The following is a 15,444-nucleotide window of genomic DNA, read 5'->3' on the forward strand; positions in this document are numbered from 1 at the left end:
GTGCTATATTCCACAAAATAGTTGCAGCGTCTATGGTGGCTCCCAAGGTTCTGCACCCAGTGCGATCAAACCAGTCTTGTTCCCCTAAATCCGCTTCTGACACTGACCAGCTTTTTATGCTCTTATGAAGGGAAACCAAAGTGGATTAAGACCCAAAGGAAGTGGTCTTTCTATTTCAGCCTCTAACTGTTCTGCAGAACATCAAATGTGACTCTGGTTTCTGCAAACATGTCAGACATTTAAAGCATGTAGCTTCCCCACCCCCCAAATAATCATGGGAATTGTAGTTGACCCCCAGGGCTACAATTCCCATACCCTGTACAGACTACACTTCCCAGGATTCTTGGGGGGGAGTCATGTGCTTTAAATGGATCGTATGTACACAGCCGCAAGTGCACATTTATGTTCTCAATGCTTATAAGTTAAATATTGATCATGCAACCCACCACCTCTCTTTGCCTGTACCCCACAACATCCAAAGTGCCAGGGCAACATCCTGTCTTTGCTCTAGATAGCTGGCTCCACATCAAACCACATTAGATATGCTGACCCTACATCAAACCATGATGGATGTGGAAGTATGGAAGGTTTTACTTCCTCACCAGCAGCAAACAAAATCTTTTAAAAGGTGGCACTTTTCATATTGTAAAAACTCAGGGCACATCCACACTTCCATTTGCCCTGCCACTTTGCCTGTGAAAACCTGCAATTTAGTGCTGAATAAGAACAAACAGCAACTGGGTTTTCCGTGAATTGATGTTTGTTGCAATTTAGCACTAAAGAGCAGTTTTTCCAAGGGAAAGCAGTGGAGCAAAAGCAAAACCACTCGGACTTGTCTAGGCATGGGACAAGTGGAAGTGTTGACAAGCTCTCCGTGTAATTCCCTGGAATAAATAGAAAGGCAGCAGTTTACAGAAAGCAACACATAACGGATCTTTGGAACTTCTGTCCAGTGATGCTGAGAAGGCAGGTAGCAGAAACAACTTTACAAAGAATTAAAGTGGAATTTACGTTTATGTACATTTCAGTCATCCTCTGCTGCCAGAATGCTCTCCACTGCTTCAAATGTGATAAAATCCATAGACGCTTCCACTATTATAAATGGTTCTTAAGGTGTTGCAGGACTCTGTTGGTTTTGGCTTTAAACTTTCTCTTCTTCATCTGCAACATTCACACTTGGGGCAAAAGGAGGAGAAACGCACAAGCCTGCTTTTTAGTGTGAGGTGTAAAAAAACTGTCTGTGCTGAATTGATGGATGAGTACTAGCCACAATAGTGCAATATCCATGTTCCTAGACACAGGATTACTGATATCTAGACACTGGGGACTAACAGCAAGGGATGTCTATTGCCTTAAGTTGGTGTCTTGTTAATGAGCATCCCTGGAGCTAGCTGCTCGGGAAGACAAGATGCTGAGCCGGGTGGGGGGGTGGGGCTGACCCATTCATTTTACCCAGTGGGAGGATTAAACTTCCTTTCTTGGTTTTGTTTGGAATCTATCTTTCAAGGTTTCATGATATGTTAAGCTTCTATCTTAACATGTTACTTTAAATGCATGTCTTAATCCCATGCTAGTTGTTGTTACCCATCCATACTGGGACGAGTTTAACCCTCCCTCCCCTTTAAAGCTTCAGAAAGGGACTAGATTATCAGTTTTTGTCCCTTTCCTATACTGTATTGCAATTTTGTACCATGTCTTTGTTTTATTTATGGCTGGGCAAATTTACTACTTCAAAAAGCCAAAAGCAAACCCTAATAAAATGAAGTGCTCAAACTGTATACAAAATCAGGCTTTCCCCCCCATTCTATAACTATCTATTCCACAAAGAAGCAATTTCAGCAAAAATCAGATGAAGACGTATTCAAACATAAACAATCCTATAGAGCGAGTAAGGTCCTACTCCCCATTGGACATCTTTGCTAGGCTGTCACCCTGTGATGAAAGTGTGGATCTTTAATGAAACATGTTATGCCAATTAAAAACCCTCCATGCCCATATATGTAATTGAGAGTTAATTCAAAAGCATCAACCTCTACCTGCTCAACTAGCCTAAGCAAGCACTACACCCACAGCCCTTGTCAAGAGATTCCAAAGAATGTTTGGCATTCATTTTACCTTTACCGCCTTGGCAACTTCCCAAGCAGTAAGTTTAATATACTCAATTGGTTATTTCAGGCTTAATGAAGAAAGACCCTAAAAGCACAAGACTTTAAAAAGAGAGCATCTGCAATCATTGCGGCAGAAATTGTCCTGCTGTTGCAGGGAGTTCATACATAACTTCTGTGATGGGTGTGCCCATTTTGAAAATCTTCATAATGATATCTATGGCTAGTATAAGAGAAAACGGAATATAAGCAGCTGTCAAGAATGGGAATCAGTTTGCTAGTTGGGCTTTTCTGTTACTACATCCACTTGTTGTGGGCAGAATTTCTTGCCCTAGGCCAGTGTTTCCCAACCGGTGTTCCGCGGCACACTAGTGTGCCGCGAGACGTTGCCTGGTGTGCCGTGGGAGGGAGGCGGGTGAGTCGGGCGGCGAGAGGCGGGGCGGCGGCGGCGAGGAGAGGCCGCCCAGCGCGGGGCTCTCGCCGTCTGCCTGCCTGGCTGCCTGCGTGGCGCTGACGTCATGGGGCTGTAACGTGCCCCACATAGGCACACGCAGGGCGGCGAGCGAGCTCCCTCCCACATCCCATCGCCGCTCGCTTCGGCCAGCCTACTGGGCTGTCGCAGGCGGAAGGCCTGCGCATGCGCGAGGTTTTCGCGCCTTCGGGATTCCCTTCACGCCTTCCTCCTCCCGGGTCCTTGAGAGCGCGGGAAGCGGCAGCGCGAGACCGGCGTTGAGCCTGGTAGGTATTGCGCTTGCCAAGGCAGTCATTTGGGAAATGAAAACTTGCAAAGCAAGCAACCAGTTCAATCTGAAGTACGTGTATGCTTAATATCCTGTATCTGAAACCTGTTCTGCCCCCTCCCCCACACTTGGTGCCATTTTCATCTACACATGCAGCAGAGTAAGTTGACCCAGAATAGTACCAATTCAGATGGCAGATGGGAGAATGACAGTGCTGAATGCTTTCCCATGTAGAACAGTCCCTGCAAATAAAAACCTAGCATATTTGGAAGAGGGATGCTAGCCTAACCATTACCTTCTATGCTGTTACTATTTTTTAATTTTTTTTTACATAAGTAAAAAGTGACCTTTCCCCATCTGGCATGGTGGTGTGCCTCGAGATTTTTTTCATGAAACAAGTGTGCCTTTGCCCAAAAAAGGTTGGGAAACACTGCCCTAGGCTCATCACCAGGGACAGCCCACCAAAGTGAGGCAATCACCTCAAGCAGCAGGATTCACAGGGGCAGCAGATCCCGATGTAGATCTTTATTGTTCCCTTGTTCCTTCTTCTTCCCAGCAGGGAGGGGCACCATTTGGTGGCATGCTTGGGCCACCACTGCTCACCACCATCACTTACCAGTTGGCACAGGTGCACTGCGGCATTTTGATATTTCTTTCCTTTTCACATTGTAGTGAATAGTTTTAAGTTCTCCATAATTCAAAAGCACCAGCAATCCAGTAGTTGCAGAAAACTATGCACAATTACCAAAGTACAGTGGTGCCCCACAAGACGAATGCCTCGCAAGACGGAAAACCCGCTAGACGAAAGGGTTTTCCGTTTTTGAGCTGCTTCGCAAGACGATTTTCCCTATGGGCTTGCTTTGCAAGACGAAAACGTCTTGCGAGTGTTCCGATTTTTTTTCGCTCCCCCCCCCTTTTTCTAAGCCGCTAATAGCCTTTTCGCCGCTAATCCGCTAAGCCTTTAATAGCCGCTAAGCCTTTAATAGCTGCTAAACCGCTAATAGCGCTAATCCGCTAATAGGGTTGCTTCGCAAGACGAAAAAACCGCTAGACGAAGAGACTCGTGGAACGGACTAATTTCGTCTTGCGAGGCACCACTGTATGTTTTACTGGCGCAAACAGGGATACGCAAAGACGCTTGTGTCCTAGCATACAGATATTCCAAGGAAAAACCTCTTTTATATCACAGAGGCGTGGATAGGATTATCAGAATGGGGATAACTCTTTCACAAAAGCATGCAGGTTCTGCATTTTAGTTGCAGCACAGAAGAAAGGGGAAAGTAAATTACTTATTCAGAAAAATATATAACACAGCTGAGCCTTAATGTGTCGAAAAGTAGGCCACGCCTTGACAGGGGAAGGCCTGCATGTTGCCAACACTAGACCATTGCATTCCCCTAGTCACCTTCTGCCTAACTCTATCTTCAGGTCTTTCAAAAGGATTTTCCAGAAACATAAATTGTCTTCCTTATCCAAGAATGTCCTGCACACACCTGACCATACCCAACTCCCAAAAAGAAGAGGCCATTCGTTTTCTTTCTTAAGATAATATTTAATGAGCCAATATTCTTCTGAGTGGGGCACTGATGTGAAGGGGAGAACAGCCTGGCTCTAGTGAGCAAGTGTGTAACTGAGGAGCTACCTGTTATTCAAAAGCCATTTATCCTGATGGTTGTCCAAAAGAGGGTTCGAAGACCAGCCAATAGTGCTCGTGAACACATTGTGAAAGTAACATTGTGGAAGGCCTCCTGGAGAGACGGATGTAGGCAAGGCCCCTCCAATTGATTTTCCTCTTTTCTGCCTCTGCCACCTTCACAAGGGATGGAAAGCAACAAAAAGAGCTTACAACCTCTTTATAGACACCAGTGGCCAACTGGTACTTTTCAGATAGCTAGCAGCTGGAAGGATCCAAAAGGGTACTTGAAGTGCCATGGGCCTAGAACACAGTCAAATTTGGTCATCAGCAGCACAGCCTGTCCCAGAAAGGGAGAGTGGTGCTTCCTTCTGAGCCGAGTATCCCTCCTTGTTCTTGGAGGTGGACATCCCATCCTGGCAGCCAGCAGGTTCTAGTATTTGGTGGTGAAGGACTGGAACTCAAGGGTGCTGATCTCCCTCTCACTGGAGAACACAGCCTGGTCAATACGAGACATGGGACTTCCTACGCTGCGTAGCCAGTTCTTCCTACGGAGGAAAGGAACACAAGTTAGCAACCCACCCATGCTACCCTCCTCTCTCTTTTAGTCCCACCTGTGCTCTCTGCATGGTCATAAAAGGAACATGGCTGTTGACGGAACCAAAGGGTAATCAAATCTAGTGTGTACACACACACACACACACACACACACACACACACACACACACATACATACAGAGTCTCTCTTTCTCTCGCTCTCTCTTTGCTAGAAAGAATGGGACTTTCCCATAGGCATTTGGTTGACTGCTATGAGAACTGAAGGCCTTTGGTTTGATCCTGCAGGACTTTACTTCTGTTCTTGCATTAGGTACACTAAATAAAGATTCAGACAGAGAAAATGGCTCCAGCTGACACAAGAAACTAAGCCATGCCAGGGCAGATGAGGGGTAGAGTCATGACACGGTGACTAGCCAATCTGGGCAGAATAAATTCATTTCCCACTCCAAATTTAGGGCTCAATCAGGCTCATATCCTGAACAGTTAGAGCAGGGACTTTTCGATAGTTGCCCCAAAACAGTGGAATCCTTTCCTCCTTGAGATTAGGCTAGTATGTTCTCTCTCTTTCCAAGGGGAATAAAGACCTTTCCAGTTTGGAGCATATTCCATAACTGTTTCCTCTTCTGTTTGCTCTTTTGCTTCCTTTAGCTGGTGATAGTTCTAAATTACATTAATTAGTATTTTACATTATTTTTATTACTGTTGCACTGTTAGTTTTAAATACTTCTAAAACCATTATGGTCGAAAAGCATAATATATACCAATGCCGTAGATAAATAATAATATGCTGGACAATGTCTATGAGGTATGTGGTGCTTTGCTGATTAAACTAAAAAGATAGGCCCCTGACCCAGTGAGCATTCAGTTTAAAGTAACTGCTTCCAGAGAGGTAGCTGCCTTAGTCTGTTGCAGTATGAAGAACACACAAATGCTTGCAGACTGAGGACTAATTCAGACTATTATTGCAAGTAGGTTGTTTGGATATCACAAACAGGTGACTGGCAACAGCTTTTTTTTTTTTTAAGCATCAGGTTTTTCCAGGAAAGGGTAAATCCATATTAATGGGGGTGGGGGCATTTTCATACCAACAACATCATGTGGACTCTACAAACAAAGAAAAAACACCCCATCATTGCATGCCTTTGAAATATCTATTCCACAATAAACACCTTTCTAGAAACACTCAAAAAATCTGCTGGGAATTTTAACAGTTTTATTATGGGATAAGCTTTCCAGGCCTATGGTCATCTGACAAAGCAGACTCTAATCCACGAAGGTTAATGCCAAAATAAAACTGCTAGTTTTTAAGGCGCAACAAGAATCTATTTGTTTCGGTTTAAAATGTAAGTTGCCAATTTACCCAGCCTCTAATGGGAAATAGTTGCCCACATTTAGCAAAAAAAAATTAAACATGTTTGTTTGTTTGTTTGTTTGTTTGTTTGTTTAGTCAGGAAGGAAGCATCTGAGGAACCTGGAGGAAAGCTTTTTCATCTTCAAAAAGTCCAAAGAACCCATGAATGAAGCTCTCCAGTTAACGAAAAAAGAAAGCTGTTCAAACACTGCCCACGCACGATAAACTTACTCAGCTGTTCTTCCATTTCAAAAATTGAAGTGAGTGCATATGGGGGGGGGTACACGTGTGTGTGGGCGCTACAGATTCCCACCTGAACCCTAATTGAAAAGGGGTGGGGGCTCAATAGATGGCTGTACACTTTTGCTTTGTTATTCCCTGCCAGGATCTGAAAAAGAGAGAGCAGGAGGAGGAGAGAGTAAATGCGGGGTGGGGTGGGGTGGGGTGGTGGAATACATGTTGCTATGGATTATCTCACTCCTGCTTATCTCCTGCAAGGGATGGAGTAGTATGGTTGCTATGGAAGCGGCCCCAATTTCCCCCTCCCCCCTCAAAGACATGAAGGTGGAAGAAATGGAGAAGCTGGTTGCTATGGAAACTGTCCCAGTTTCCTTGCATGTTCCCTCTCTCTATGTAACTTCAAGGTGATGGGGGGAAGACTTGTCGCTATAGAAACTGCCTCTGGTTGTCATCTCTCTGAAGGTGACAGAGCCCGTTGTTAGAGAAGCTGTCTCACCATCACCACAAACCCCCAGGGTCGCCCTGGGAGCGCACCATCCCTCTCCGCACCCCCTTCTCCACTCCCTTGCTCCACCCCCACCTCCACCCACTGCTGCTGCTACTCACAAATTCATAAAGCAATTTTCTCCATCTCCTCCTGGACCAACTTCCTAATTGCAAGCTGACCCAAGTCCCAAATTTACAGGGTGTCAATTCACTGTTGAGGGAGAGTCTGGGGAGGTGCCCTATTTAGACACTTCAGATGGAGAAGGGAGGGAGGGGTGGAGTGGGATTGAAGGCTGTACAGATTGCCAATGCCAGGCTCTCTTCAGATAAGGATAATGGAAACCATTATTACAGGCCATTTATCCCTCTTCATCCCACCAGTTTTCCTCCAGATAAGAACCAGGGGTGCATTTTGGAAGGCCAAGGGGGCAGTCACCCCCCTCCCATGTTTCAGATCACAGCAGCACCAACATCTCTGGATATTAGAAAGAATATACAAGTAACCATGACAATCACTTTTAAGATGAAATGCTCCCCTGTTTCTTCCTTTGCAATTTAATTTTGAACATAACAAAGACCAGACTTTTGAACTTTGCTATAAATCTTGCCCTGGTCTCTTTCAGTGGGGAGGGTTATTCACCTGAAGTGGTACATTAGTTCTGTATTCAGGCAGGGCACTAGATATTTAACAACAACAAAAGAGATGGCTAAGGAGAGACTCTGGTTAAGGGAGGAGTTTGCCTGACATCTATATACTACATGCCCAATGCCTTGTGCCTCACTCTGCTGAGTAACATTAAGTGTCAGTGTTGAAACATAGATGTATGGGGCCAGTTGTGGTGGGTTCAGGGTACTGTGTCTATGATCAAGTCCAACAACAGCCATGTTGGACTTCTTGGATATTATGGGGAGCTCGTGTTCCAAGGTTTGTCTCCAATTTCAATCTTGTTAATGCTATGAACAAAGCAGATTCCGCATGATGCATGAAGTTGTGCCCCTCTCCCCCTCTCCTTCACCCTGACCTTTTCTAGTCAGTTAAGCAAATTAAGTGGTTCCCCTTTAACCCTTTATACTCTGCTTAGCTGGCACCACCCCTCACTCAATCCCCAAAATACAGGCCCTGAAGCTGCAAGTCAAAATGCATAGTATCCAAGGCTGGCCAAGTTATTTTAGCACCCAATACAGAAAATCCCGCAGGCACCTCTCCCAGGCAGTAAAAATATATATAGCATCAATATATTAAATAACTAATAATTTGCAGCCCTTTCATAACAAACAGAATTAGCTGCCTAATTGTAAGGTCAGCCCTTCCCTCAGCCACTGCTGAAGGAGCCCAGTTCACATACTTACATGATCTCCACTTTCTCCTTGGGCCCTTGCACTTGTCCGGTCACTGTCCCGTGGGCAGTGTTCTTCACCCAGCCAACCACTCCCAACTTCCTCCCCTGCTCTTCTGTGTACTGGTGAAAAAAGCCAGAAAAATAGTGGTCAGGGAAGCTTGCAAGGCTGATTCTCAATGGCACATACATTGCTCAGTCTCTTCATTTGATGACTGGTGGCTGAATGAGTGAGCAGCCTTCATTGAGTTTTGTGATTATGCCAGGTGACATGGAAGCTCAGTCAGTGGTATATGCTCTGTGAGGTCTCTTTTCAGATGGACAAATGTTTTCATTCCTGGAAATGTTGATAGCGCAAAGTGAACAAAGAAGTATAATTAGGGTTCTGCTTCATTTCCCCATAGCATATGTGCATAGTACCTGTGGAATCATTATTGTTCTTTTATGCACTGTGACTTGCCATTGTTTTATTGATTATAGTTTAGAAATTAATTATAATTGTTAAGAGTGGATTTCTGTTTAATTTTTATATGTTGATAGTTAATATTATTCTATACTATTCCAATGGATTGTTGAATATTACTTTATTTGATATAAGTTGCTTATTTTAAAGTTATGTTTTATTATCACATTTTCGTATTGGATTAGATTGTTATAAGGTGTACATTCTTTGTTTCTTCAGCTTGTAAACCACCTTGGGTATTGTAAAATAGAAAGACGGTATACAAATTAAAAGTGAAATAAAAAAAATGAAAAGAAATAATATCTCTGCCTGTTTGTACCCTGGTGGGAACAAAACCAACAGTACTACTATGGCAAAACCAAGCAGCCTGCAACATCAACAGCAATGAAATATTTCTCTTTTCCTACAGAGATTTCTAAGGCCCTAATTGCCTCCCAGTCTTGACATCTCATTGGCTGGAAGAGGTATATAAACCTCCTAGGTTCACACTGACATGGATGCTTGCTACTAGCAAGTCAGGAGTCAGACTGCTTTGTTCTTTACAGTTTAGTTTGCTTGAGTTTGCTTCCAAATGCCATACTCTCCTCTCTGCTCCTATGGGCAGCTTCTCTGGGTATCCATTACCCTACACTAGACTTGGACCTGTATAAGAAGGAGTAGAAGCTTGGGAAGCTGGCTTGAGAAGTGCTCTCTCCAGTTATTCCAGTAAAGTACCGTCCAAGTAGAAACATCAGCCTTTGCAGTCTTAGTTTGCTAAGTGCTACAATTTGGCTATGTGCTGTAGAATGCCTCACCACATCTCACATGCAGATATATCCTACCTTTCTAAAGAAGACACCTAGAAGATGAAAAAAAGAGAAGTCAGTCAGCGATCACATTCATAACAAGTATTAACAATCAAAGTCCTATAGCTACATATTTAGTGTTTCTTTAGTCCAGTCTTCTGTTCCCTCCAGTAGTGGTTGTGTCCCATCTAGTCCAGCATCCTGTTCTCACAGTGGGCAGCCAGATATCTAGCAGGACAGCAGCACGCCTCATGGCACACCTCCTTAATGAACAGGCTGTGTTACATTGTCTCTTCCCAATCAAGCCATGTGGCTTCAACTACCAACAATGTTTTGAAATTTTAGGGATTTTGGAAAGGGAACTCCTAGGACACAGACAAGTATTTATCACACCTGCAAGTATACAATTGCTAACTAGCCTATGCTTCCATATGACCTAGTGACACACCTGTGAGGGACTGGTCCCTCACTCTGAAGGAAAGCAGATTTTGTAATTAGCATAATCTTAATATATAGATAGATAGATTCTTTATTCTATATTGCCTTAATATAGATTTTGGAATTTTTCTCTTCTTCTTTAACCCCCCCCCCATTCTAATAAATTGGTGTTTGTTTTTTATTAATGCTTGATTATTTGATAACATTTGAATGGTCGGTTGCCCACAATTTTATTTGACTGGTCAAATACTGACTTTCATTCTGGACTTAATACTTTCTCATTAGTGGTGATTATGCTTTTGCCTTCAGCAAGCTGTGTTCCAATCTTTATGCCTGATTTCCCCAGCTTTCCTCCTGATATTTCTGTGTTAGTTTATTCCCTATTACACTTCTATCCCACTTTTCTTCCAGGATGCTCAAGGCAGCACATGTCCTTCGCCACCTATTTGCCCTCACAGCCCTCGAAAGGTTAAGAGAGTGCCTAGCCCGAGGTCATTCAATGAGCTTCATGACTGAGTAGGGTTTGAACATGGGCCTCCCTGATTCTTCCCCAACATGCTAACTCTAGCTCTCAAAACGTATATGTTTTATTTGTTTTAGTGGTAAGTTGTCATTTTTTATTACTGAAAGGGATATCGTGTTGTGTCAATCCAGCACATCCTAATCTGCACCTTCTTGTTCCTAACTATTGTACCTGCCACCTGAATCTCCCTGTCCTATCATTTACCCATGAAATCACGACCCACTTGGCAGTTAATGGAGTGCCTTCAATCTGAAACTTTGCTCATATCACCTCTGTAGCCTTAGGTCCCCCTTAGTTCCCTGACCCACCCCCCAGCACCTTTGTTTGCCTACATCCTTTCTCTCAACAGCACACATCTCTTTTTGGTGTGTCCCACGTGAAGTTAATTCCATTCAAAATCATCTTCCCTTATTGAAGCTGCATTCTTTTTTAGCATACTGTACATGTTCAATTTGAGCAGTCAGATCCTGCAAGGATATTGTTGAACATTCCATTAAATCACAGTAACTCAGCTAATAGCTAGGGCCTAGAGGTAACATGATTTTTTTGCCCATTGTATGACCGATAATGTGAAAATAGCTCTAGCCTGCACTTCAAAGGGCTGACAGTCTAAAAGGCAAACCTACCACATCCTGTCACTAAGACCTAAGTGACAAAGGATGCAGCACAAGAACCCAAATTTCTTCCTTTTTGCCACAGAAACAGCTATTTCGAGTTCTCAATTCTGTACTATGGTGGCTTAGGCTATGCTGCATCCTGAATGTTACAGATCACGTTACAAAATTGCTATTTTTTAAATAGAGTGGGGTGGGGGAGTGGATTAAATCAAGAAAATGAGGTTGAATCAAGGATGCTCAGCCTCCCTCCCTGTAATGGCCCAGATCTCCACACCGCAAAGATACAGCACCTTCCTACTGTGCTCTAGGATATGCAGATCCAACACCCAATTGCATTAATGTTCCCAATTAGTCTCCTCCATATACACCCCGTGTGTATTAGCTTCAATTAAGCTCCTCTGGAGTCCTTGCGGACTGTCATTCTAGCTGCACAGCAGCTCCAGCCAACCTAGCTGCAGTTAGAGCCGAATAAAGATTCTGCAGTTGGAGGAGAGGGCTCTGCTGCTAGCATCTTATTTCAAGGGCTATACTATTTGCAGCATGAGCCGCAGGGGAACTGAGCAACCATCTCCATAGCCCATGCACAAAAATCCCACCCAGAGCAGCACAATAGCAGTACAAGGGGTGGGGGAAACTAAACGGACTCACCCTGGACTTCCCCATAAACCTCATAGTCGATTGCCCAGAGAACAGAAGCAGCCATGGTTCAGTGCAGGCCACGGGCAGTTGTTAGGAGCTTCCACAGAGACGGAGAGGGGTGTGCTATTCGATCTGCTTCACACTGCAGTCAGTTTGGCCAGCCTGTGTTACTAAATTCAGCCGCAGAGAACCAGGGGATGTGGCCTACCTGGAAAAAAGAAACAGGAAGAGAGTCTCTCTCATCTTTCAGCCAGACAGGTACATAGAATCCTCAAGCCCATAGCAAAAGGGTTTTGGGGGGAGAGAGAGGGTTAAAAGCTGAAGCATAAATCAGATCCTCAACTCTCCTCTCCTAGGTGTGATCTAATGTGAAGGAACCTGATCTCGTGTTACAATTGGATGCTGTACCTACAGGTGACATTTACTGTGCAAGCAGAGTTAGGAATACCTCCGGTGCCTAACATTTTATTCAAACACCTAGGATTTTGACATTTTTTCAACCCTGACTGCAAGGTTGCCTTGCTCCAGTGCATACCGGTAATCCATAGGACAAAAATAACAACATTAGGGAGGCAGAAGGACAACAATCTAGCCTGCTTCCGACTAGTATTGTAGTATTCTGCAGTAGATGCATTTTTTAAAAATGCTAATGAAAATTCATAAGCAAATTTCTCCTTACATATTTTTATATGAGATTTTGTCTGATTTACACATTTTTCAAGCAATTTTCCCTAACACAATGCATTTTATATACTATTTTCACTACTATATAAATTTTTGTACACATTTTCCCCTGAAGTATGCATTTGACATGTATTATTTTATTGTAGAACTGCATCACAAGATTTGGATTTTGAAGGATAGCTGTGTTTTGGTTTGCATATTGTTTTGGAAAGTGCAAATTAGGTAAGGTGAAGGTAAAGGGACCCCTGACCATTAGGTCCAGTCGTGACCGACTCTGGGGTTGCGGTGCTCATCTCGCTTTATTGGCCGAGGGAGCCAGCATACAGCTTCCAGGTCATGTGGCCAGCACGGAAACGCCGTTTACCTTCCCACCAGAGCGGTACCTATTTATTTACTTGCACTTTGATGTGCTTTCGAACTGCTAAGGAGCTGGGACCGAGCAACGGGTGCTCACCCCGTTGCGGGGATTCGAACCGCCGACCTTCTGATCAGCAAGTCCTAGGCTCTGTGGTTTAACCCACAGCGCCACCCGCATCCCACACAAATTAGGTAGGTTTGCAATAAAATAAAACTGAACCAGATTAGTACCCATCCATAACTGTAGCCCATGGTACATTAACAAAAAAAAAGAACACACAGAAAAACAGAACATGCCATGCCAAACTGAACCCCCATGGAAATGTTTGGCTGTTTCACAAAGGGTTGCCACATCAAAATGCAAAATAGAAGTGAGACTCAGGATCTATTTCTATGCATTATGAAAGAAGAAAAGGGGAAAATGCCAGGCTTCTTTAGGCCACATTTGCACTGTCTTCTTTTCCTGCTGCTTTGACATAGCAGGAAGGGTAAATAACCAATTTGAGGTGCTTTATAGTTTACTGTATACCGTAAGATGTAATGATGAGACACAGTAAAACCCCAGGGGGCAACACTGCTTCTAAAACTCAGAGACCTTGGAGGGCTGCTGTCAAAGTAAACATTACTGCTCTCAACAGATGATTAACCTGACCTGGTATAAGGCATTTTATTATATTCCTATTTAGGATTCACATAGCACATATTATGTGTTCAGGGCTTATTTTCTGTAATGTTTTGGCATTATGTATGATCCAGCCCATTGTTTATTCCTTTTTATTCCTGTTTCTAGCCCTCTGGAAGAATGCTGCAATTAACAGGGTCAACCCAATACATTTTAGTTGTCTATCTCAGGCACCTGCACCTGCACAATCCAAACGCCTTCTTCCCAGATTCCTTGCATTGTTACAGGGAACAATGGGTGCAGCACCTGGTTGGCATGTGTGATCATGTGGTACAGATGACACTAACAGCTTCACAGGTGATTTGTGTGCTCATGTCAGCCTTGGAAGTCAGATATTACCCTTTTTTCTTGTTCTTTTTAAAATTAGGAATCCCAAATGCCATAGTTACAGACATAAGCCATCTGCCTGCCCTAAACTAATGCATTTGAGATTCCCTCTCTGTGATGCAGTGGTTAATCTTGAAGTGTAGGAGCTCATCATGACAGCCCCCATAACCAAACCACCAAGGAGTGCTCCAAAATGCAGACAGCTGTGTTGATCCCAAATGCATGTATACACAGACATCAAGGAGCAGAAGTACACGCTCAATGAATATCTAATGCACGAAGGTCAGCACGACTGCAATCCTATCCATAGTTTATTGGAAGTAAATATCACTGACCTCAGTGGTGCTTACTTCAGACTGCATAGGCCAGCTGAATTGCAGCCTTTAGCTTTTACTTAGAAATGTAAATAACCTTGCAAAGAATTGTTGCCATTTAAACTACTAGTATGAATTAGGAACCCCATATAAGAAAAGGAGAGACGTATCCAACCTCTGCTTGATCATTTCCCTCATTCTCTGACTTCCTTAGTTTTAAACAAACTTGAAAGATGCACTCACTTTCCAGGTGCTTCAGCGTACAACTCCATTACTTCTGACCTGAAAAAAAAGTCCTGGAGTTCTGCCACCCTTCCTTCCAGCACACCACTATCAATGACCCTCACTGCCCAATTTTGTTTCCTCCACAAGGTTTGGAAAAAAATACCCACTTTCCCCCTTCAATGCCAGGAACCCTATGTTTCAACCCACACAAGTTTGACCTCAAACTCCTTACCTTGCCATTTGAAGGGGCATGAGTGGGCACCATAATGTGCTAGCTTTAGGGGTGGGAAAAAAGGAGATCAAAGAAGGTTGGCAAGGAAACCAATGTCTGTACACCCAGTAATTTGAATAATGGGAATGTGGTAGGAGTGGGTAGGTGTGTTTAGCTGGGGTGCCCAAACTTTTTTCAAAGAGGGCCAGATTTAATGAAGTGAACATGTGTGAGGGCCGACCAAAGTTGTTGAGCTTTTTTTTACGATTTTACCCCAAATTAGGCCCCCAAAACGGACTTTGGGGGAAACTGAAATGTGAGTTTGGAGATGAGGTTAAAAGTGACTGTGTAGTAAGAGAGACAAAGGACTGCTTCGATGAGCACAGACCCAGCAATCTGGAAATTGTATATAGGAAGACAGCCCGCTGGTGCAGAGGTTAAAATGTTGGGCTAGGTTAGAATGCTGGACTTGGACCCAAGAAAGACTGCAGTTCAAATCCCCACTTGGCCATGAAGCTCACAGGGTGACCTTGGGTCAGTCGCTCGGTCTCAGCCTAACCTACCTCAAAGGGCTGTTGTGGGGATTAATTGAGGGGAACCAGATAGGATGCCTCGAGCTCCTTGGAGAGAAAGGTGGGATATAAATGCAATCAATCAATCAATCAATCAATCAATCTGGAGTGGGTGTTACTGAGATTGCTGGATCTGATGAGCTCCTGGGTGGGGGTG

General features: G+C 43.8%; 1 protein-coding gene across 1 annotated transcript; it reads right to left on the reverse strand.

Annotated features, from left to right (window-relative positions):
* Window positions 1–4,376: 4,376 nt before the first annotated feature.
* On the reverse strand, window positions 4,377–12,062 carry LOC310695004 (acylphosphatase-2-like). Its single transcript, XM_083478967.1, has 4 exons — window positions 11,925–12,062; window positions 9,735–9,751; window positions 8,464–8,573; window positions 4,377–5,026 (listed from the first exon to the last, which is right to left on the reverse strand). The coding sequence occupies exons 1-4, from the start codon at window positions 11,977–11,979 to the stop codon at window positions 4,912–4,914; spliced, it is 297 nt and encodes a 98-aa protein (XP_083335093.1). The 5' UTR covers window positions 11,980–12,062; the 3' UTR covers window positions 4,377–4,911.
* Between the last annotated feature and the right edge of the window lie 3,382 nt (window positions 12,063–15,444).

Source organism: Podarcis liolepis (assembly GCF_965112155.1).
Source record: "Podarcis liolepis genome assembly, chromosome: 15".
Lineage (NCBI taxonomy): Eukaryota > Metazoa > Chordata > Lepidosauria > Squamata > Lacertidae > Podarcis > Podarcis liolepis.